The sequence below is a fragment of the Typopeltis vanoorti genome, chromosome 15 (assembly GCF_054136105.1).
Source record: "Typopeltis vanoorti isolate ZY-2024b chromosome 15, IOZ_Tvanoo_1.0, whole genome shotgun sequence".
Classification (NCBI taxonomy): Eukaryota; Metazoa; Arthropoda; class Arachnida; order Uropygi; family Thelyphonidae; genus Typopeltis; species Typopeltis vanoorti.
Window position 1 is genome coordinate 57,496,103 of NC_143563.1, and position 23,033 is coordinate 57,519,135.

Genomic DNA, 23,033 nt, shown 5'->3' on the forward strand with positions numbered 1-23,033 from the left:
AGAATATAAAGGAAGCAATTGAAAAACAGAAAAGTAAACGAGATCGTAATTGTAGTAGGTACTAATGATTTATCTAGCAATAAGTTCATTATGACAGAGGACATGAAAGAGTTGTTGGAAGAGATGAGAGTGAAGAGTGAGAAAATTAAAATTGTCAGTATTTTACCTTGATATGATAAAAATGAATTAAGAAGGGCTATGATGGCAAACAATTCAGTGCGTAGACTTTGCAGAAGGAATAGAATGTGAGTTTTTGGATTTGTGGAGTGAGTTTGAGGGAAGATTGGATTTGTATAAGAGGAACGGCCTACACCTGAATGCGTTTGGTATCACTAGTACATAGATGTGAGTTTTTGGATGTGTGGAGTGAGTTTGAGAGAAGATTGGATTTGTATAAGAGGAATGGCCTACACCTGAATGCGTTTGGTATCACATCGGATGACTTGAATCCTAACACTCTCTGTGTTAGGTATGAGACCTAACATAGAGAGAGACAGGGAAACTAAATTATAAAGGGAGGAATGTGAGTGTAAAAGTGACAATGTTATATAACTGTGTTCGTGATGGGGAATGGGCTTTGTCATGGAAATGTTGATAAGGAGAGAATGATTTCGACTTTGTCCAGTCTGTACCCATCAAACATGTGCAAAGATGTTTACACGTATAAGGCACTACAGAAGAATAGAGATCTGCAAGTTGTCCATCTGTGTCATGCAGACTGCAGACAAGAGTATACAAAAGAACATGCAGGTAGATTATTATGTCTGTACACGAATGCTGGGAGTATCAGAAACATAGGGGTAGAGTTTGTTGCCTTAGTCAATATGTTGGGACCCCAGATTGTAGGCATTACTGAGACATGACTATCAGAATCAGACATACTAACTGGTATCAAGTGTAAAGGGTGCATTATTTTTAGAAAGGATAGAGAGGATAAGAGAGGAGCAGGCATGCTGCTAATGATATCGGATGACTTGAATCCAGTTAGAATTGAGACCTATGATTGTAGTACTACTACTAACAGTATTTCATGTGGCAGTGAGTTTGAGGCTATCTGTTGTGAGGTGGAATCTAACAAGATCAATTACATAGTATGGTGTTGTTACAGACCTGGTGGATTGGTTGCTATTGACGAAAAAATGCATCACCAAATAGAAAAGATGAGTGCAAAAAGAGTAATCATGATGGAAGGCTTAATTATCCAAATATTGATTAGGTACCAGTAGTATCTCATGAGAAGAATGAAAATGCATTTATTGAGTTGGTGCGGGACAACTTCCTCAAGCAGCATGTGACAGAAGGAACTCGAGGTCAAAGAGTGTTAGATTTGATTATAATGTCAGAGGGCGTTTCAGTTAATGACTTAACTATTCTGCCTATGGTTGGTGACAGTGATCATGTGGTACTCACTTGGGAAGTGACTAAGCTTATGAATGTTCCATTCAGAAAAGGTTACATGCTGAACTACAAAGCAGGAAATTATGACCAACTGAGAAGTATACTGAGTTCAGTGGAATAGGATCAGTTGCTGGATGGGAAGAATATAGACAGTGCATGGGAAGCATTTAAACAATACTTAAATGATGCGATATCAGAATGTGTCCCTGAGAGTATGAAGAATTAATGGCCCAGGAGTCAAATGGATGTATAATCTTATTAAGCAAGAGATTCTTAAGAAAAGGATGATGCGGAAGGAATACTGTGTGCATAAGGATGATGTCCGTTATGAAAATTATAACGCTAGAATAGTCGCAATTGTTGTAGGGAAAGCAAAGTCTGAGTATGAAAAGAAACTGGCTCTGCATGCTAAAGACAACCCACAAGAATTTTATCAATATGCTGCAAGTAAAAGAAAGAATGAATATTAAAGAATAACTCTTCTAAATCCAGATGCACAGAGGTTGTTTGACTAATGAGTGCCCATTTTGTTAAAAACTATCAAACTATCACGTACCTCGTGTACGTGACGTTGAGCTCACTGTACTTTTTCACTGAATGAAGAAACTTAGGTATACAAGGACAAGGCATTATAGCTGTTGCACAATTTGAATAAGAATTCAGCAGTAGGGACTGATGGAATATCAGCTCTTATGTTAAGAGTGTTCAGCTGAACTGGCTATGCCTATGATCAGGCTGTTTAATGAGTCTAAGAACAGGGAAGATTCTGCAGGAATAGAATGAATGTATGGTAATTCCTTTGCACAAAGGTAGTGCAAAGACTGATGTACCCAACTATCGACCAGTTAATATCTGGAATGGTGGTGAAGATTTTAGAAAAATTGGTTAGGGCTTGCAATCAGAAATGGGTTGACAGCGAATCTCTACTTTGCAATCAGTGGCATAGATTTACTAAGAGAAGGTCATGTTTTAGCAGCTTGCTCACATTCTATAACAATGTTACCATTGAACTAGACAAGGGGAATGGATACACAATACTTTTTGATTTTGCTAAAGCTTTTGACAGAATACAGCATGGTAGACTGTTGCATAAATTGGAGAATATGGGTTTTGAGCTATAGAATATTACAAGGATGGTCTGAAAAGTTCTTGGCTTCAACATAGATGGCAACACTGTCGGCATGATTTTTTTTCTAAGTTGCTACATCTGTCATAAGCATCCATGTGAAATTGCAAGTCATTCTATCCAGTAGTTTGTTTTATACAGCTGTCTGAAGCAAAAGTGTCGCATCCCTTGAAATGGATAAAATTGAGTATCGTACAGTTATAAAATTCTTTGTAAAAGAAGGTTTAGTGGGCACTCTTCTCCTTCGTTTTCGACAATTAAGAAATGGGCTGCCGAGTTTAAACGTGTCTGTACCAGCCTTGAAGATGATCCACGTGAAGGATGTAAATCATTGATCAAGTGCATGATATGGTATTGGATGACCAGTGAGTCAAAATGCAGAAATTGCTGAGACTATAGGCATTTTAAAAGAACGTGCGGGATATATTTTGCATGAAGAATTGCAAACGAAAAAACTTGTGCAAGATGGGTGCCGCACTTTCTCACAGCAGATCAAAATCGCATTTGCATGAAAATCTGAACAGTGCTTGGAGCATTTTAACAAGAATAAAACTGATTTTGTGCATCGATTTATTACTATGGATGAGACTTGGATTCACCATTACACACGAGAATCCAAACAGCAGTCAAAACAGTGGACAGAAGCCGATTGTTCAGCACCAAAGAAGATAAAGTCGGTTCAATCAGCAGGAAAGGTCATGGCATCGGTGTTTTGGGATGCTGAAGGCATTTTGTTTATTAATTATCTTGAAAAGGGTAAAACAATAACTGGGGAATATTATTCCGATCTTTTAACCAGACTAGATGAAAAAATTCGTGAGAAAAGACCTGGTTTGCAGAAGAAAAAAATCATCTTTCATCAGGACAATGCACCTGCCCACAAAGGTGTTTTGGTAATGGGAAAATTAAGGGAACCGCACTATGAATTGTTGGAACATCCACTGTATTCCCCAGATTTGGCTCCCTCTGACTTCTATCTCTTCCCCAAACTAAAACTCTTCCTCATTGGTCAGCATTTTTATTCAAATTAAGAGGTGATTGCAGCTGTAGAGGGGTATTTTGCAGATCTTACTGAGAACCACTACAGGGATGGGATAATGGCTCTGGAATAAATGTATTAGTCTTAAGGGAGATTATGTTGAAAAATAAAAATTTTGAAATTATAAATTCGTTTTATCATTGTTAGGCCGAGAACTTTTTAGACCCATCTTCGTGGTGTGGATAAGAGGATGGCTGACTGATAGATATCAAAAAATGGTATGTGGGACATATGAGTCTGCAAGATTTAAGGTAACTGGTGGTGTACCACAATGATCATTGTTATTCAATATGACAATGTCCACTGTTATTCAATCTGTACATTGATAATATTGGGAAGGATTTGGCAAGTAACCTACAGCTATTTGCTGATGGAATAAGGAATTCTGCTGATATGCAGTACTTGCAGAATGATTTGAATAGGCTGAAATTGTGGGCATCGGAAAATGGATGTCAGTTCAATGTCAGTAAATGTAAAATCATCACTTTGGCATGATATCCAGTGTCATATTATATTGGTGGGGTTATGTTTGAAGAAACTGATGAGGCTAGAGATCTTAGAGTGTTAGTAAACAGGAAGTTGAAGTTCAGAGGCCATGTAGCAAAGATTGCAAATACAACTAAAAAGATAATTGCAATGCTGAAATGAATATTCACATGTAAAGATAAGGATCTTATTTTTCCTCTTTACAAGGCCTTGATAAGACCCCACTTGGACTATTGTGCACAGGTCTCATCTCCTGGTTTCCATTATCATTCTGATATATTGGAGATATAAAAATGATATCAGGATTGTGGAATACTGATTATGATGACAGATTGAGAATTTGTAGACTGCAGATACTAGCAAACAGGAGAAAGAGGGGTGATATGATTGAGACTTACAAACTTCTGAAAGAGTCATACAGGATTTCAATTGATGGAATTTTTCATTTTATTCAACGTGGGAAAAGGACAAGAGGGCATCCTTGGAAACTGAGAATAAATGCTGCTAAGAAGGAGGTGAGGGCTAGATTTTTTTTCTCTCATATGGCGATATGTGATTGGAATGGATTGCCATTGGATGTTGTGAGTGCAAACGGTGTGAGTGAATTCAAGAATAAGTATGATAGCTGGTGTGTGTAGTATGTGGCCTCCCTCAGACTTCCTGGCGGTTTCTCTTAATAATAATAAATGTTTCAGCACTTGGTTAGAGGGGCCAGAAGAAGAAGAGTCATCCCTGGAAGTTAAATAAAGATGTGGTTAGTAGGGGTTTAGGACTAGATTTTTTGTTTGGAGATGTGTAAATGAGTGGAATGGGTTGCAGAGTCAGTTGTGAGTGCTTTGTATGTTAACGATGTGAGTGCTTTGTATGTTACAAAATTCCTGCCAATTTTAAAATGCCGTGCGTGACAGAGAGCAACATCTCTGGGGAGTTTAGTGTACTGCTTTCAACTTTATCTGCATCATTCAGTTGGAGGCACTCATTTTACTAACCCAGGGCATGCTAAGTGGTTGTAGTGTTAAAACTTGAGTACCAGACCGTGATAAAGTTTTTGACCAAAAAAAGGGCTTTCTCCAAGTGCTGTCAAACAGTGATTAGGTGGTATTTACAGGGAAGCTTCTCCTTCATATTGCACCATGAAGGAATGGGCTAAACAATTTCACCTAGAGGGGGAGAGAGAGAGAGAGCATTGTAGATGATCCTCGTGATGTTCAGCCTGTGGAAGTGATGACTGAGTAAAATGTCTCTCTTGTTGAGGAAGAACTACTCAATAACAGATGGCTGAAGCTCAAAGAAATGTTAGCAAGGTCAGGACTTTGTTCAGGAGTGAAGCATAATATTCTGCATTCAGAGTGGTATTCCTTTCCAATGAAGTCAATCGAGTGAAGCATAATATTCTGCATTCAAGGTGGTATTCCTTTCCTTGAAGTCAATCAAGAGAATTCTCTCGATTGACTTCAAGGAAAGGAATACTACCATGAATGCAGAATATTATGCTTCACTCCTGCACAAACTGCGCGAAGCCATAAAGCAGAAGAGACAAGGAATGCTGAGTCATGGTGTTTGTCTGCTTCACGACAATGTTGCAGTCCATACAGCTATTGTTGCGAAGGCTGCAGTGAAGGACTGGTGGCTTCCAAGGAGATTGAACACCCAGTGACTACTACATCTTCTTAAAACTGAAGAAAGCCCTTTAAGGAAGAAAATTTGCAGATGACAATGAGGTGGAAGATGCAGTTTTAGGCTATTTTGCAGACAAAAGTACAGACTATTATTTTAAGGGCATAGAAATGTTACTTCAAAGATGTGAGAAGTGTACTGAAGCAATTGGAGATTATGTTGAAAAGTGACACAGTTGTTTTCTTTCTATCACCTCTGAAAGTTAGGCTGGAAACTTATTGGACCATCCTCGTATGATTGATTGTGTGGATCATTGAGGTGCCCATACAATAATAAATAATATTTCTCTCCTATATACAACACTCTGATATCTGTTATTAGTTACCAATCCATTCTACTAATTCTACTGATATCCAGACCTATATGTTGCAACTAAAATACCAACTTGTCATGTGGCACCCTGTCAAATGCTTTTTCAAAAAAAAGAGAGAGAGAGAGAGAGAGACAGTGTATGCCTTACCCTTGTCCAGTAATTTTGTCTCTGTTGGGGGAAAAAAAAAGGCAACCAGATACATCTCTCTTCCTTCAAATTATTTCATCCATTATACTGCTCCAAGTTGATTTTTAAGTGTATAGTGGCCTGCCTATAATTCTGTATAATTCCTTTTACCTTGATTCTTCTACATGCTTGTTTATCCTCTAAGTCCAAAATAAAATTCTGTTTCACACCATATACTTTCAAAGTATATACTTAGAAATATATATATACACGTTAACACAAGAATAATGTTTAATTTGCCAAATATTTCAGTCTGAATATTACAGCCCATCTTCAGTGGCTACATAGGAATAGTTTTAAAAAACAAAGTGGAATACGAACAATTGATCATTTATACATAGAACGCGCCGCGTGATGTCATATCGCTAAGTATTAGAAGAGTAAACATTTAAAAAAAAAACAAAGATATTAATTCAGAAATTCATATAATGATCTTAAATAACATTATACTGATTAAAAAAAAAATCAATGTGTTATCCTGATTAAACTTTCCCAAATTTTTGATATAGATATACAGTCATTACGATTCAAGTTAGGACGTTGAAGTAAGGCCTCTACACTTTTTTTAAATAGACGTTCAAATTTGTAGCGACATCTGTGTAGGAGGAGAGTCTTGGACCAAAGGATGTTGTGGTTTGTTTCTAATCCATGCTAAGCTAATCCAGATTTCTCAGGTTTATTGTATTGAATTGATGATTGATGCTCTTGAATTCTTTTCTCAACCTTATCTCTACATCAGGTAGAGATAAGGTTGAGATGAAGGAAAATGGGTGGATAATTTGTTGATAGGTGTATAAGTGACTGTTAAATTACATTTCTTTAGAATTCTCAAAATTGGTTCTGAAATCCCGGAAATGTAAGGAATTGGAACTCGATGTATTGAATCTTGGTTGTTCTGTATTGGTTTGTAAGAATTGAAAAGATGTTGTGTACTCTTTTCGGAGAAGCCATTTAGTTTCATGTGATGTTTGATAGTCGAAAGTTCCTTCTGTAATAAATGAGAAGTTGAACAGTTAGTTTTGGCTTGTCGGATTAAACATTTTGTGACTCCTGTTTTTTGGCAAGAGTGATGAGCAGATTCTTTGAGAATATAATGACCTGTGAAAGTTGGTTTTCTGTAAACTGTTGTTGTAAGAATACCAGAAGGTGAACGGATGAGAAGGACATCTAAAAATGATAACTTGTTGTCTTTTTCAATTTCCATGGTAAACTTTATGCTATATGGCCTCACAACAGAGACTCCTAACCTTCCTTTTTAAGCAGTATCAATTCCTTACATCCTCGTATAAAGTTTACCATGGAAATTGAAAAAGACAACAAGTTATCATTTTTAGACATCCTTCTCATCCGTTAACCTTCTGGTATTCTTACAACAACAGTTTACAGAAAACCAATTTTCACAGGTTGTTATATTCTCAAAGAATCATGCCCTTGTCAAAAAACAGGAATCACAAAATGTTTAATCTGACGAGCCATAACTAACTGTTCAACTTCTCATTTATTACAGAAGGAACTTTCGACTATCAAACATCACATGAAACTAAATGGCTTCTCCGAAAAGAGTACACAACATCTTTTCAATTCTTACAAACCAATACAGATCAACCAAGATTCAATACATCGAGTTCCAATTCCTTACATTTCCGGGATTTCAGAACCAATTTCGAGAATTCTAAAGAAATATAATCTAACAGTCACTTATACACCTATCAACAAATTATCCACCCATTTTCCTTCATCTAAAGATAAATGCTCTACCTGGTGTGTATCAAGTTCCTTGTAATTGTAATCTTTCTTACTTTGGATAAACTGGACGTTCCATAGAAAAAAGAATTCAAGAGCATCAGTCATCAAATCAGCACAACAAACCCGAGAAATCTGGATTAGCTTAGCATGGATTAGAAACAAACCACAACATCCTTTGGTCCAAGACTCTCCTCCTACACAGATGTTGCTACAAATTTGAATGTTTATTTAAAGAAAGTGTAGAGGCCTTACTTTAACGTCCTAACTTTGAATCATAATGACTGTATATCTATATCAAAAATTTGGGAAAGTTTAATCAGGATAACACATTGATTTTTTTTTTTTATCAATATAATGTTTTTTATCAATTTAAGATCATTATATGAATTTCTGAATTAATATCTTTAATTATGTTTTTTTTTTTAATGTTTACTCTTCTAATACTTAGCGATATGACATCATGTGGCACGTTCTATGTATGAATGATCAATTGTTCGTATTCCACTTTGTTTTTTAAAACTATTCCTATGTAGCTACTGAAGATGGTCTGTAATATTCAGACCGAAATATTTGGCAAATTAAACATTATTCTTGTGTTAACGTGTATATATTTCTAATCATTATGTCACAAGTATCGTTAAAAAATCAAAGTATATACTTTCAAACCCATTTATGTCATTTTCTCTCTTATCATGAGTGAGAGATGAAGCATCACATCATTTATCTTTCCTTTCCTGCTTAAATATGTCATGCCCTTTGACTTCTATCCCTGTCAGAACATTCTCCTTGGTTAACGAGGTATTACTGCAACCAGCAATCTCTGGACAGTCTGCATCAATCATCACCAACTCATTTTCTTTATTCCTGATTCTCCTGGCATTTGTATACAGAAAATCCAGCATATTGCCATTATTCGTGTAGCTGTTATTACTCCTTGCATAAGCACATTGCCAGTATTCATATAGCTATTATTATTAATAATAGCTATATGTAAGGTGTATGGCGGTGTATTCCCTGCATACACTGCCATACATGGAGGAATGCAGCAGAAATGCTACACCCTACAGAGGATGTAGCATTTCTGCTGCATTCCTCCATATGGTGGAACATAGCAGGTTGAGAAATGAGAGGGGGTCTATACTCTGCAATATAGTATACACCCTCTCATTTCTCACGCTGCTATTTCCATGAAGCTATTTCTGCTATGTTCCACTCTTGCAATTGTAGTTTTCCTTGCTCTAACACACTCACTTGCCTAGAAAACAATGGTCTCTCCAAATTCCTGCATCCTTCTGATTCAAATATACTACATGCATCTTCCTACACATTCCTTCTATCATCTTATTCATCATCACAGCTCTTCTCTTTCTCTGTATTATCATACTCAGGTAACACACTTGTCTTCCCTTTGACACATTTCTGTTGCATTATCCCGAAATCAATCTGAAATTTCTTACTACATGATTCATGCTACTTCTCAGGTCATTCATAGCAACCATCGCTCTCATATCTTCTATGTTTTCACCTCACTTCATTGCCACACTCTCTGTTCTTCCTGATTAACCAGCACTTCTCTGGTACTCTACTCTGCATATCCTGAATCATTAATCTATACAAACACTTCAGACAGTTTCATTCATTCTTCTCTCATTGGCATTCATGATTCTTTTTGCTTCCAGTCTCTTTTTTTCCTCTCCTACTTTCCATCCTCCTTCTCCCACACTCTCTCAACTTTCTCCGATTTCCTCTTTCCCTGTCTTTTATTTTCTCACTTGCTCTTTCACACCTATTGTCATTCTCCTTGAAATAGCTAATCTCTCTCTCTCTAGTTAATTCATTCACCATCCTCAATGCAGTCTTGATGCATTCCATCTCTTTTCTCTCTCCACATATTCTGCTTTCATCCCACATTCACTTGCACAATCATTCATCAGACAAAACATTCCCTTTTGCTCTATTGTTGAAGGTCAAATCTATAAATACCTCTTTCATGGTATCATCACCATCTAACATGCTACTGGTATTTACAGGTCAGCACACCAGTTTCAAAAGCACTATCTCCTTTACTGCTGAAGTCTGAAATCATAATACTTAAGGCATTTGATGCTTGTATTTAATGCATATATACATGTGTTCTCACCTGCCATGTGCTTAGCATATTGTGAAATCCTCGACTATGCTACAAATAACGAAGTCTTTAATTGGTGGAAGGCTGGGTGATAACATGTAGATCTGGCAGCTGCTATGATGGATACAAATGCAGTTAGATATAAGACAGAAAATAAATTTGTACCCAAAAACTCCACCAGTCTCTCTCTCTCTCTCACTCACACACACACACACACAAAAAAAACATCAATAGTGTAAACTTGAAAACTGGTATTAGTAAAGATATACACACAAAAGTTCCTCTCATAATACTAATATGAGGGCTTTTGACCTAATATCCAATCTTCATCTTTACGTGGTGTACTCTTTTAGTAGGTATCAACTGTCTCTCTATAGAGTGTAATTTAGTGGACAAAGTCCCAAATTGCCAGCCCAACCTCGTTCATTCAGCACCTGTTAGTTTATACCTACTAACAGGGTGCACCATGTAAAGGTGAGGATTGGACATTAGATCAAAAGCCCCAATGAATTCTTCACATTCCTTAAATGCAATGTGGAGGTTTCCTCACAGTTATTTGGCTTTTACCATTAAACGATCCATATTATGAAATTTCATCATGCCAGCTGGGGTGCTGCCTGGTTAAACAATCACCCCCCCCCCAGCCATATGCTGTTTTTGTCAGGGCAACCAGTGAAAGTCAGATAGTGGAGCAGACTGAAGCTCAACATGCAGAAGAAGAACAAACCCAACACCAGAAGAGCTGAAAAAATAGGGAACCATCAATATAATTATTATTATTGCACCTCCATTGAATCGACAGACTCCATGTAAGACTGTGGGAGGTTCACTCAACTGACAACATATTTATCATATCGAACCTTAAAATCCTTAACACTCCTTGCATTAACAACACATTCTGGTAATGTGTTCCATTCACAGACAATTCTCCATGTAAAAAATCTACTCCTCATACCCATCTTCACCACAGTCTTGCATAACTCTCAAGGATGGCCTCTGGTTTTTCTCTTCATGCCTTCTATTCCTGATAATAATACTACAACCCTACATCTGTCCACGTAAAAAGTCTATTAAAATCTTCCTGAAGGGAATTAACATCAGCAGTGCTACTTATAATTCTCCTCAACTTTGCATCTCCAGTCAGTCTGCATGATATATTGGTTGCGCGCGCGCACACACACACACACACACATAAAGTTAAACAGCAGGGGGGGGCCCCAAAAACGGAACCCTGGGGAATGACATGGTTATCTTCCTTTATTGCGACACTGCTCCATCATAACACAACCTGCTGGTATCTTTCAGCGATCCAATCTCGATTTAAAAAATATACTATCTACTCCCATCCTCCTCTGCAGCTTGTACACCAACTTATCATGTAGTAATCTATCAAACGCTTTTGCAAAGTCCAAGAATATCATTACATGCAGTGCCACACCATGGGTGGGTAGGAGGCACCCTTGTGCAAAACATTTTTCAGCACCCCCATAAGTTTCCATGAAAAATTTTTGCAAAAAATTTTATTTTGTTAAAAGTAAAAAACAGTTTATACGCATACATAAAAATAAATTTTATTTAACAGTAATAGAGCATTGTAATCACTAAAATTCATTAATAAGGAATTTTTAATAATAAAAATTTTCAAAAATGTTTATTCATTAATATATAAATACAACAGAATATATATAAACAAAAATTACTTTTATTTTAATATAAAAAGAAATATTACATAACAAAGATAATTTGGAGATATGCTCTTAACTATATAACAATTAGGATAAATGTAGATTTATTTTACATATTTATCCGTCTTGCTTTAGCCGCCACAAAATTTTTAATATCTTTAATATCTAATGAATCCATAATATTATTTTCAATTGATAAATCCGTTAGACACTCTCCAGACATAGTTGACCGCAAATAATTTTTTATTAGTTTCAGTTTTGAAAAACTTCTTTCCCCTGATGCTACGGATATTGGTAATGTTAAATAAATACGCATCACAATCGCAGTATTCGGAAACATGTCGGTTAATTTATTTTCATATATATAATTTAAAACATCCTGAGGAGCTGACTCTTTTTTAATAAAACATTGCAAAGTTTTTAATTCCTCAAATAAAGCATACCATCAATATAGCGATTGTCAGAATCTTGATTGCTGCTCAGTTTTAAGTGCAAATCTTTACAATGTTTCATTAAATCTTCATCGTTCCAATCTTTTAATTTGCTAATGTCTCTTATAACTTTAAAGTCCTCACTATGTTGTTTTAAGAGTATGAATCTTTCCGTGACTGAAGTTATTGTCGTGTCTAAAATCATGAAGAAAATATTTATTTTAAAATTTTGTTTAGGATCATGCGTTGTCTCATCTGATGTTTTGTAACCAAACATTTTTGTTTTTGTTCTTTTGCAAATGTCTGGAAAAATAGGATCAATATTAAGATCGTTTGCTACTTCTTTTGCAGTTCTAATATTTTCAAAATATTGGTCTGTTCGGTGAGTATTTAATTCTTGTATAACATAATCAAGATTTTCTGTAATTTTTCCTATATCAAATGTCAGATTCTGCATTATTTTGCTTGCAACATTTACAAGACTTAAGATTTCTTACCAAACATGAACAGAGCAAATAAATTTAAACAAATAAATCTTTGAAATTAAGTTGTCTGCCTGAACTCTAGAACCGATATCTTTTAGTTTCATCTTCCGTAATATCAAAAAGAGCCTGGTAACCTTGGTATTATTTTTAAGTGGCTTTATTGCTTCTACTCTACTTTCCCACCTAGTAGCAGAAAGTGGTTTCAAATTTAAAACACGAATATTTTTTTTAATATAGCCCAATGCTTCACAGATATTGAAAAATAATTATATAATTTCTGTATTACCCCCAAAAAATTGTTTCACAGGATATCTTAGCTGTCATTAACTACCAAATTTAATGAATGAGCAGCACACGGAATAAAAAAAGCCCTTGAATTTATTTCAATGATTTTTTTCTGCAGTCCATTATGTTTGCCTCGCATATTTGAACCATTATCATAAGCTTGGCCCCGTTAATCCGAAATGTTAATATTCAGTAATTTTAAATAATTTTTTATAAATTGAAAAACAAAAATGAAAAAGTCCTTGTCCAGTGGTATCTTGTACAGATTGAAAACCCAAAAAAGTTCATGAATTTCTGCTGTATTTGTATCTTTATTTTGATTAACAAATCTAATAACAATAAATAATTGTTCTGTGTGGCTTATATCGGGAGTAGTGTCAAGAATTAATGAATAATATTTTGCCTCTAGCCATTTCTAAAATTTTTTGTTTTATAGCTTCAGAAATTATACGGATGATTTCATTTTGTATTTTATCACCAAAATAATGAGCAATGTTCCTTTTTTTTTCTGTTTGGATGCGATGCACGTGTTTTGCCATTATCGAATCAACTTTAGCGACAGTTTCTACTAACTTTAAAAAATTATCATTTTCAAAAAGTTTTTGTGAAGAACCTCTAAAAGCTATACTGTCTTGATAAATATTGCATTATGTAGATTAACCTTCTATAATAGATTGCCAATATTTTTTCTCAGTTGCGTATACTCTTTGTTGTGTGTAATCAATAATGCATTTCTTAATCAACAACATTTTAAGTTCGCTGTATTTTGAACAGTTTTTAATATGTGCAGAACTTGTCTTGTGTATTTTTAGTATATGACTCAAATGTTCCAATTGTTACAATCGCATTCGTTAGTAAGTTGGGAATTTTGACTACCAAATATTTTGCAATAATAACAGAAAACCGAATTTTGCGATTCTGAATAAACTAAATAACTTCGTAAAAGTTTTTCTCCATTTGCTAAAGTTCGATAATAGTATGAATCGGAAAACTTGCGGCCAGATTCATCTTTGGGAAATTCTTTATTAACTACTTGATGCAGGAAATGCTCAACTAAACAATCTCTAACTTGGGTAGTTATATGATTTGGCCAAATACCTGGATCATTAACATTAAAATTTAAAGTAAAATTTGAAGTTTCGTGTTTTGCTGAATCGGAATCCAATATTTCTTCTGCTGCAACTTCTGTAGACAGTCCAGTCAGGCCAGTTTCATTTTCACATGTACCATTTGTTTCTTCATAGTTATCTTGTGTCCTCTCTTTTTCTGTAGTAGAGCTACATGGAGTACTTGCTTCGTCAGAACTTTCTGTTCTTCGTTTTTTATGTGGTCCTGAAGTTAAAAATTTATTCAGTGATACAGCCAATTCATGTACCAGTTGTACTCGTTGCAGCTGACTTTTCCTGTTTTGTGCACCAAATAACTTCTTTGGCTTGTTTTCCGACATCTAGGGGTTAACACACTTGGTTAGACTTTAAAATAAGAAGAGTGTTAAAAGTTGTCCACCAAAATAAATAATAATTTCTGAAATTTTTCCCTTAAACTTATTTTTTAACCCCTTAACTGACCATTATTTTTAAGGTGAATGGCCTAAAACTGACTATTTTTTTTTTTTACAGAATTTGATTTTTCAGATGTTTTGAATAATAAATATACTTACATTTTAGGTATTTTTTTGAAAATTAACATGTAGAGATATTACCCCTGATTGATTTCTCAGTGATATTTATTTAATATTTTTTACATTCTGGTAATTGTTTAATATTTCTAGAATATTAAAATTATTTATTTTTAATTTTTTAAGAAATTAGTAAAAGTACCCCAACCCCAATGTCCTCCAACCAGAACAAGAACAAATATATAAATAAATCTCTTATTGAAAATTATTTATTTTCTAGACGTCTACCCAACATAAGATAAAAATCTTTTGTTTTCAAAATAAGATAATTAACTAAAATGAAACAATTTAACTGATTTTCAAACTTAGCAAAAATATAATAGATGTACTTACTTTACGTGAATAATAATCCAAATTCACAAAAAATTTACTAAACAACAATAAATATATTTTATAAAACAAAAGGCAACTGCACAGTAACACTGTAACGCACAAAATGAAATGATGCAAAAATACACCAAAAAAAGTATCAAGAAAGGGCCAATTGCAGTATGTGTAAACAAACCTAGATCATCTAAAGAGTTTTATAGCTCATAAATAACCTATGTTTATTCATTCATTCATTTGTTTGCTCATTCATTCAAGTTGAGCCGTGTCAGCCTGACACACCGATAGTCTACCCTACATATATATGGGATTTTAGCTATGGTCCATCAGCTGATTAATATGTTTATGTTAGAGGTTTAGTGGAATATTAACAGCACCGAGAAAGGATTAAAACTAATTTTAATACTTCCAATATTTTGTCTCCATCACAGAGACATCTTCGGGGATTACAAAAACTTTTTGTAACAACACACACACACACACACACACAAATACAATACAAAGTGAAACTAAAGTCTTATCTAGGTGGTGTGCCCTCCATGGGCATTTGCAGGTGGCCTGGGATGTAAAGAGGGAACTCTGATAATTAAAGTTTCCCAAATTTTGGAAAGTTTAATGCAACCGTATTTGTTTAAATTAGATTGATTCCTGAGTGAAGATGCAGATTCAAAGAATAGTCTTTCTTTTTTGAATTTACTATGGTGGAGCATGGTAGTTTTTTTCCAGGAGATCCTGTGGGATGTATCCAAAACATGGTCTGCAAGGCCGGACTGACCATAATCGTGCTTGCAGATGTAAGAGCTGTGTTCTTCTAGCCGGATGGATGCTGACCTGCCTGTTTATCTGAAGTTGGCAAGTTTACAGGAACAAGGTACTCTATATACACCAGGCACTGAAAGAGGAGGGAGCGTCTTTAGTGGAGTGGATAAGGGTAGCAAGTTTACAGTTTAAGCTCCACTGTAAACTTGCTACCCTTATCCACTCCACTAAAGACGCGCCCTCCTCTTTCGGTGCCTGGTGTATATAGAGTACCTTGTTCCTGTAAACTTGCCTACTTCGGATAAACAGGCAGGTCAGCATCCATCCGGTTAGAAGAACACAGCTCTTACATTGCAAGCACGATTATGGTCAGTCTGGCCTTGCAGACCATGTTTTGGATACATCCCACAGGATCTCCTGGAAAAAAACTACCAGGCTCCACCATAGTAAATTCAAAAAAGAAAGACTATTCTTTGAATCTGCATCTGCACCCAGGAATCAATCTAATTTAAACAAATACAGTTGCATTAAACTTCCCAAAATTTGGGAAACTTTAATTATCAGAGATACCTCTTTACATCCCAGGCCACCTGCAAATGCCAATAGAGGGCGCACCACCTAGATAGGACTTTAGTTTCACTTTGTATTGTATTTGTGTGTATGTTGTTACAAAAAGTTTTTGTAATCCCCAAAGATGTCTCTGTGACGGAGACGAAATATTGGAAGTATTAAAATTAGTTTTAATCCTTTCTCAGTGCTGTTAATATTCCATTAAACCTCTAACATGAATTCTTCACAGCACTTAAGCCTCAACACACGGATTAATATGTTTATAATTTATAAACTATTATCTTTAAAATTTTATTTATCTATCAAAAATCCAAAAATAAGTACACAATCAAAGTCAAAAATTGTCCAAAGTCACTTAAACACAGAATACACAATAGACTCAATATGTTTCATGTTCAAAATTGAAATGACGCTGAAAAAAATGTAAGTGCATATTATGCTATTTCGTCTATCCAAATTCGAAGCGGAATTTAAGAAAACGAACAATGTAATATACACCTATGTTTCAGACTAAATATTTGAATAGATCAGTGTTTCTGAAACTTCGGATATCCATGTACCCTTCTTTAATTTTCATTGTTACCAAGTACCTTATCAAAATAATAATAATAAATAAAAATATATTTCATTGTAAATGTCTGTTTTTGAATTTAGATATACATTTAAACAAAAAAAAATATCATTTTTTTAATAGAACAAAATTTATAAAGATACTATACATTTTTACTTAATATAAATAATTTATTATCAATGAGAGAAGTGAAATTGCTTATTTCTATATCTGCTATATTGCTCTCTTGTACGTTTTATAAATCCAATCTTTAACCAATGATCCATACTTAAGAATTTGAAAGTTAAAAAAATTACTGTATTTACTCGAATATAACGCACACATTTTCCCCAAAATTAAAGCTAAAAAATTGTGGCGCGAGATATATGCGGGGATTTTCAGAAACTAAAGTTTTCGGAAAAAAAAAAACTGAAAATGGGTATGACTTCTTGGTAAGTCATACCCATTTTCTTCTATTCTCCATCACTTCTTCTGGCCTCGAGAGCAGTTTCCTTGGCAATATCAAAGTTATCTACCCAAATAGAGTCATCTTTCCCATTATATCAAGCAAAAATTACCAGTAATTTAAGACTTGAGATATGTAATGAACAATCCTTGACACATTAGTAATGAGAAGTGAAAGATGTGTGCGATTGTAGGCCAGTAGAGAAAGAGCAGCTATTAAGAAGTACATATGATTGGTGCGGTATTAACAAAAGATCGCATGACCCAAACAAAAAGCAAGCTGACAATTGAATAGAAATGCTAATTCTCTTAAATCGATTTCCATAATATCTGCAATATATTCACTATATATTTCTTAGTTTTAGCATGTTCATGATGTGGTTTTCCTTGAGTCTACACAGCACTTTCTGTTGAAGGGGAGATGTGATTCGTTAGTTAGTGTTTATATTCCCAGCTGTCTCTAATTGCACTATTTGTTGAGAAATATATTACGCAGTCTGCAAATGTCTGTGAACTTATTCAGTGACATGATAAAACTAATTGTTTTTCGTGTTTCTGCAGTATAGTGTCTGTTGTGGAGGGCGTATTATTTAACTGCAGGGAGCGAGTTATCGTTCCAATGTGAAAGTCGGGGTGATAGTGACTCACATTTTGAGTAGGAGAATTCATGCATAATATAATATAATATATATATATATATATATATATAGACTATAAAAGTTTGTGAAATTCACATTGTATGATACTTTATGGGTTGTTTCCTTAAGTATCTAATAAGTGGGGTTCTAAAATGTTTAGTTTTATATGTATGACTATAATTGTTTTTATTAATAAAAATATAATAAGCACATATTTAACTGTCAATGGGAAATGCCACCTTTTTTATTTGGTAAACTAAATGCTGTATTTTTGTAAACTATCTTGTTGCCATAATACGGCTGAATGAGCGTCCTTATCAAGCAGTGCCATGAGGCAGGCTGCCTCTATGCTACACCCTGTCAATGGTACCGGGCAAAGCACATCTTGAGAATGAATTCACGGTCTGTCTTAAACTAACAATTTCCACTAAAAATATAATAAAGAATCGAGAATATTTATACAATTTATGCTGAGTTGATGCTTACTCTGTGAAATAAAATCTGTGGTGATGTTGATAACGTTTCACTTCAAACAAATTATAATAAAACTGGTGATGTATTAAGTTAAAAATGTTGTTAGATTATTAAGAATTCATAATAATTTGACTGATTTAAAATTTCATTTTTATTGCATCAACTATAATTTGTAATTGTGTAATTTATATAGTACGGTATAATTCAAGAATAAGAAAATTTTTATATATATATATATATATATATATATATATTTATTATTTCCCATGGTGAAATGGCACCCTTGTGCGGGGCACAATCTGCTTGGCACAGCCCTGACTACATGATTCTCCATTATCTAACACATCCGTTATCCTATCATAAAGTGCCAGTAAATTTCTAAAACAGGACCTACCCTTTACAAATTCATGCTGATCATTATAAAGTCCATTAACCCAATCCTGTATTCTATTCCTAACCAATCACTCCAATGCCTTGACCACAACTGCAGTTATACAGACTGGTCTATAATTGGAAACTTCTGTCCTAGAACAGTGCTTTTGTGGATTGGTATCATTTTGTCTTCTTTCCACTCTTTAGGAACTCTGCCTACTGCAAGACTAGGGAGTATTAATGGAAAGGAAATTGCACATGGACATAACTGGCATCACTGAAAAAAAGAAGACAAAAACAGGTGAGATCTTATTGAAATAATAAGTATAGGATGTTATATTCATGCAATAATGATCAAGGAAAGAAAGGAGTAGCAATAGCATTCAACATTAAATATGAAGATAAGCTTGTTAATTGGAAGGAAGGAAGTTTCAAGTAGAATTATGTGGGCAAACTTCAAAATGGGGAAATAGACCAATGAATCTTATCTTGTGCCTATGGTCCTACAAAAGATTCTCCTAAAGAAGAAATGGAAGACTTTTTTATTAGGGCAGGCAGTTGACATAAAGAAAATAGAAAAAGGAGTACTTATCATCAGCATATGGACTAGTCATTACCTAACACCATGTTCCAACATAAAGATGTGCATAAGCTCATGTGGAGAAAAGACACAAGAAATAAGAGAAAAAAAAACTTAATTGAATATGTTATTGTTGTAGTGATATTTTCATGCTGGTTCAGGATACAAGAGTGTACAGAGAATTTGAAATTGGAAGTGACCATCACTTAGTTGTCAGTAGGATAAAAATTAATATCACATTGAAAAAAAAGTTTAAAAGAATTATACTTTAAATTCAATAATGTTTATATAGTAGTATCAACTATATAAACATTATTGAAGAAAGAATAAAATAGTTCAAAAACAAGAACCAAACCTTTGGAGTCTCAGTGACAAACTCTGAAGAAAACATTGATTCAGCTAGGAAGGTATATGGTGATGTTATCTGCAAGTTAAAGAAAACAGTTCAGGAAAAGAAAGCATATCAAAAGTTCCTAGCAAATAAGTCAGCAGATGCCCTAAAAGAATACAGAGAAAAATTTAAGAGGGTAAGCTATGTTCATCATAAAATATTACTACCAGAATCATTTATGTTTAATATTTTATTATTATTATTAACATTTGACCTCCATGGAGTCGGCCTCATTGTGGGAGATACACACTATTGCACACAATGCTCATCCAACCATGCTTTAAACTGATTCAATGTGTCTACACCCAGGCAATGCATTCCACTTATCTATCACTCTCCATGCAAAGAACCTAGTACTCACTCCTCTGCTCACACCCTCCCTATATAGTTTCCTGCGATGGCCTCTTGTTCTAATCCCCTCTCCCATTTTATGAAAAATCTCTTCCATGTCAACCTGTTAACAATCCCTGACTAGCTGATATGTCTCAATCCTACTCCCTCCCCCTCTTTCCTCCTATTCATGAAGCTCTGCAACTTACATTCTCCATGAAAATCTGGCAACCAAATCTGTGCATAATAATCCATATGAGGCCTGATCAAGGTGTTATACAGTAGTATCACAACCTCTCTATTTCTGATTGTCAGGGTCCTCTGCATCATTGCCATTATCTGATGTGACATCTTCACAACTTATGTAATGTGGCCCCTGAATTTCTGGTCCTTGTCCACTTATTACTCCTAGATCTTTCATCTTCTCTACTTCTGTTAAAGTTTCTCCACCAAGTGTATACTTAACATCCCATCCTTGCTTACCACATCGCAAAACGTTACACTTTGCAACATTGAACTGACAGTTCCACTTACTTGTCCATTCATGCAATCTATTCAAGTCTTCTTGTAAGGCCATAACATCCGCTTGACTCTGTTTCGATTTATTTAAGAGCTTGTCATGTGGCAGTCTATCAAAATCCTTTGCAAAATTTAAGTGCAATATGCATCTCCCCTGTCCAAGGTATTTGTCACCTTGTTATAGTACATAAGTTAGTGAAACATGATTTCTCCTTAACAAACCCATGCTGATAACCACAAAGAATGCTGCTGTTATCAACCCATTTCTGTATTCTACTTCTCACCAGTCTCTCCAGTGACTTCACCACAACTCCAGATATGCAAATTGGATTATAATTTGAAGCTACAGCCTTATCACCACCATTATGCAGTGGAACTATTTTAACCTCTTTCCACTCCCTTAGAACTTGTGCTGTTGTAAGACTTTTATTAAACAGGCATACCAATGCTACTGCCAATTCCCTAGAACATTCACTTAAGACGAATGCTGATATGTCATCAAATCCTGCTGCCTTATTGACATCAAGGTTATTTATTTCCTCAAATAACCCTCTGATCACTCACAATTAAGCCACTTCCCCCCTTCTATGTCCACTACACTTAATTTCCTCATGATTCCACCCTTATCAGGATGAAACACCCTTATAAATTGATCACTGAATACCTCAACAATGTCTTCTGCAGCAGTTACTATTCTACCACTTTCATCCATTAACTTCATCTTACCATGATCATTCTTCCAGATTTCATGCTTAAGCCTCTCATTCATCCATTTTACATCAGCCTTTTGGCCTTTGGAATATCACACATTGATGCTGTTTTGTATTTCTTTGTCAGTTCCCAAGCAGCATTTATTTTCTTACCACTTAACACCTCGTTCCATGCTACAGCTCCAAGCCGTCTCCGAAGCTTGTCATAATCACCAGCGTTGTACTTCCACAGATATCCTTTCCTCACAGAAGTGTGCATATGTCTAGTCACAACCCAGATGATCACTTCATGATCAGATCTAACACTCAATCCTTGTGTACCCTCTTTTACATGAGATAGTTATCTTTCAAGAACTCAAGAAATTTATTTTCCTTATTCCAAAACACTATCTTCATTCCAGTCTGTACTGCCCTAATTACAATCATTCATAATAATTACTTCCTTTGTTCACTAATCTAAGTTGTTTATACATTTCTTCATCACCACCCTTGATATTCCCTGGTTCTTTCTATCCTTGTGAAAAATACCGTATCCTGCAATTTCTATTCCAGGATATGGAATTCAATTATTCTCATGATTTTGGGGCAAATAAACTCAATCAGTGAAACCATTTCATCTCCCTTATTTCTGGTATTTATAAACAAGTGCAGCATTTCATTTATAGGTCTATAACCAGTTCTATCTAAGCTACTTGTTGGTTATGATTTCCCCACCAAACCTGCCCTTGTCCAATCACCTTTATCACTGCTTACCATATATATCCGCTCAGTCTCAACATCACAATACAATCAATCTCTAATCCGATCATCTCCATACACACATTTACTGCTACTTTCAACACACTCGGGCTTCCCCGTTTCCCTGTTCCTCTTGCATTCCCATCCTCTTTTCATCTCACACACTACTACTGTTTCCACTGCCAAACACTTCTGTCCTTTCAACACCACTCATAATCTTTCACTTCATCTCATACTTTTGATCTCTGGCTTGCATCACACACTGTTCTTCCATCTAGCAACACGTTCTCCAGTGCACTCACTTCAAAGCCATCATGCCTGTATAATTCCATTCTTCCCTCAAACATGTGCCATACATCCACAAATTGTACTCCTTTCTCACACAGCTCTGCTAGCATACCATTCATGATTTAGGCTCTCCATCTCAACTTATCACTGTTCTGCCTTGGCAAATACTGACAACCTTTTCCACTACATTCTTCTCGATAACCTCCTGATATTTGCCCTTAGATGCTCCTTATGTCCTTAAATCATTTGTCCCCACAACTACCACTTTTCATCTCACACACTACTACTGTTTCCACTGCCAAACACTTCTGTCCTGAAAACAAACAATTCTCTTGTTCGTTTTCTTCTCATCTTTCATGCCTGCATTATCTTGCTCATTTTGCCTCCTGGATAGCAGACCTTATCAACTCTCTCATTAACTATTCCTCTAATTATGGAATCTCCATACACTACTTTCTTGGAATCACTCGTAACCTCTTTTATTCTCTTTGATTTATGCCATCTTTTATTTTTTCAGTCTGTTTCACATTTGTTAACTCATTTTCTAATAATATATCGCACTTCCTGCAAATCCTTACTTTCATCTCCCATTCAGTCTTTCCAAAAACACATCTCTTGCATTCCATGATGCATGCATGTTACTCACGACATCAAATCAT

General features: G+C 35.1%; 1 protein-coding gene across 6 annotated transcripts in view; it reads left to right on the forward strand.

The window, feature by feature from the left end:
• Positions 1-23,033, forward strand: part of LOC150098783 (lysM and putative peptidoglycan-binding domain-containing protein 2-like) — a 98,266-nt gene that overhangs the window by 65,398 nt on the left and 9,835 nt on the right. Inside the window, exon 3 of one of the 6 annotated variants that reach the window (XM_090404701.1) lies at positions 12,531-12,597. The exons of the other annotated variants lie outside the window; for them this stretch is intronic. Coding sequence (XP_090260827.1) covers positions 12,531-12,597 — 67 coding nt within the window. The remainder of the gene's footprint in view (positions 1-12,530; positions 12,598-23,033) is intronic. 6 annotated transcript variants of the gene reach the window in all.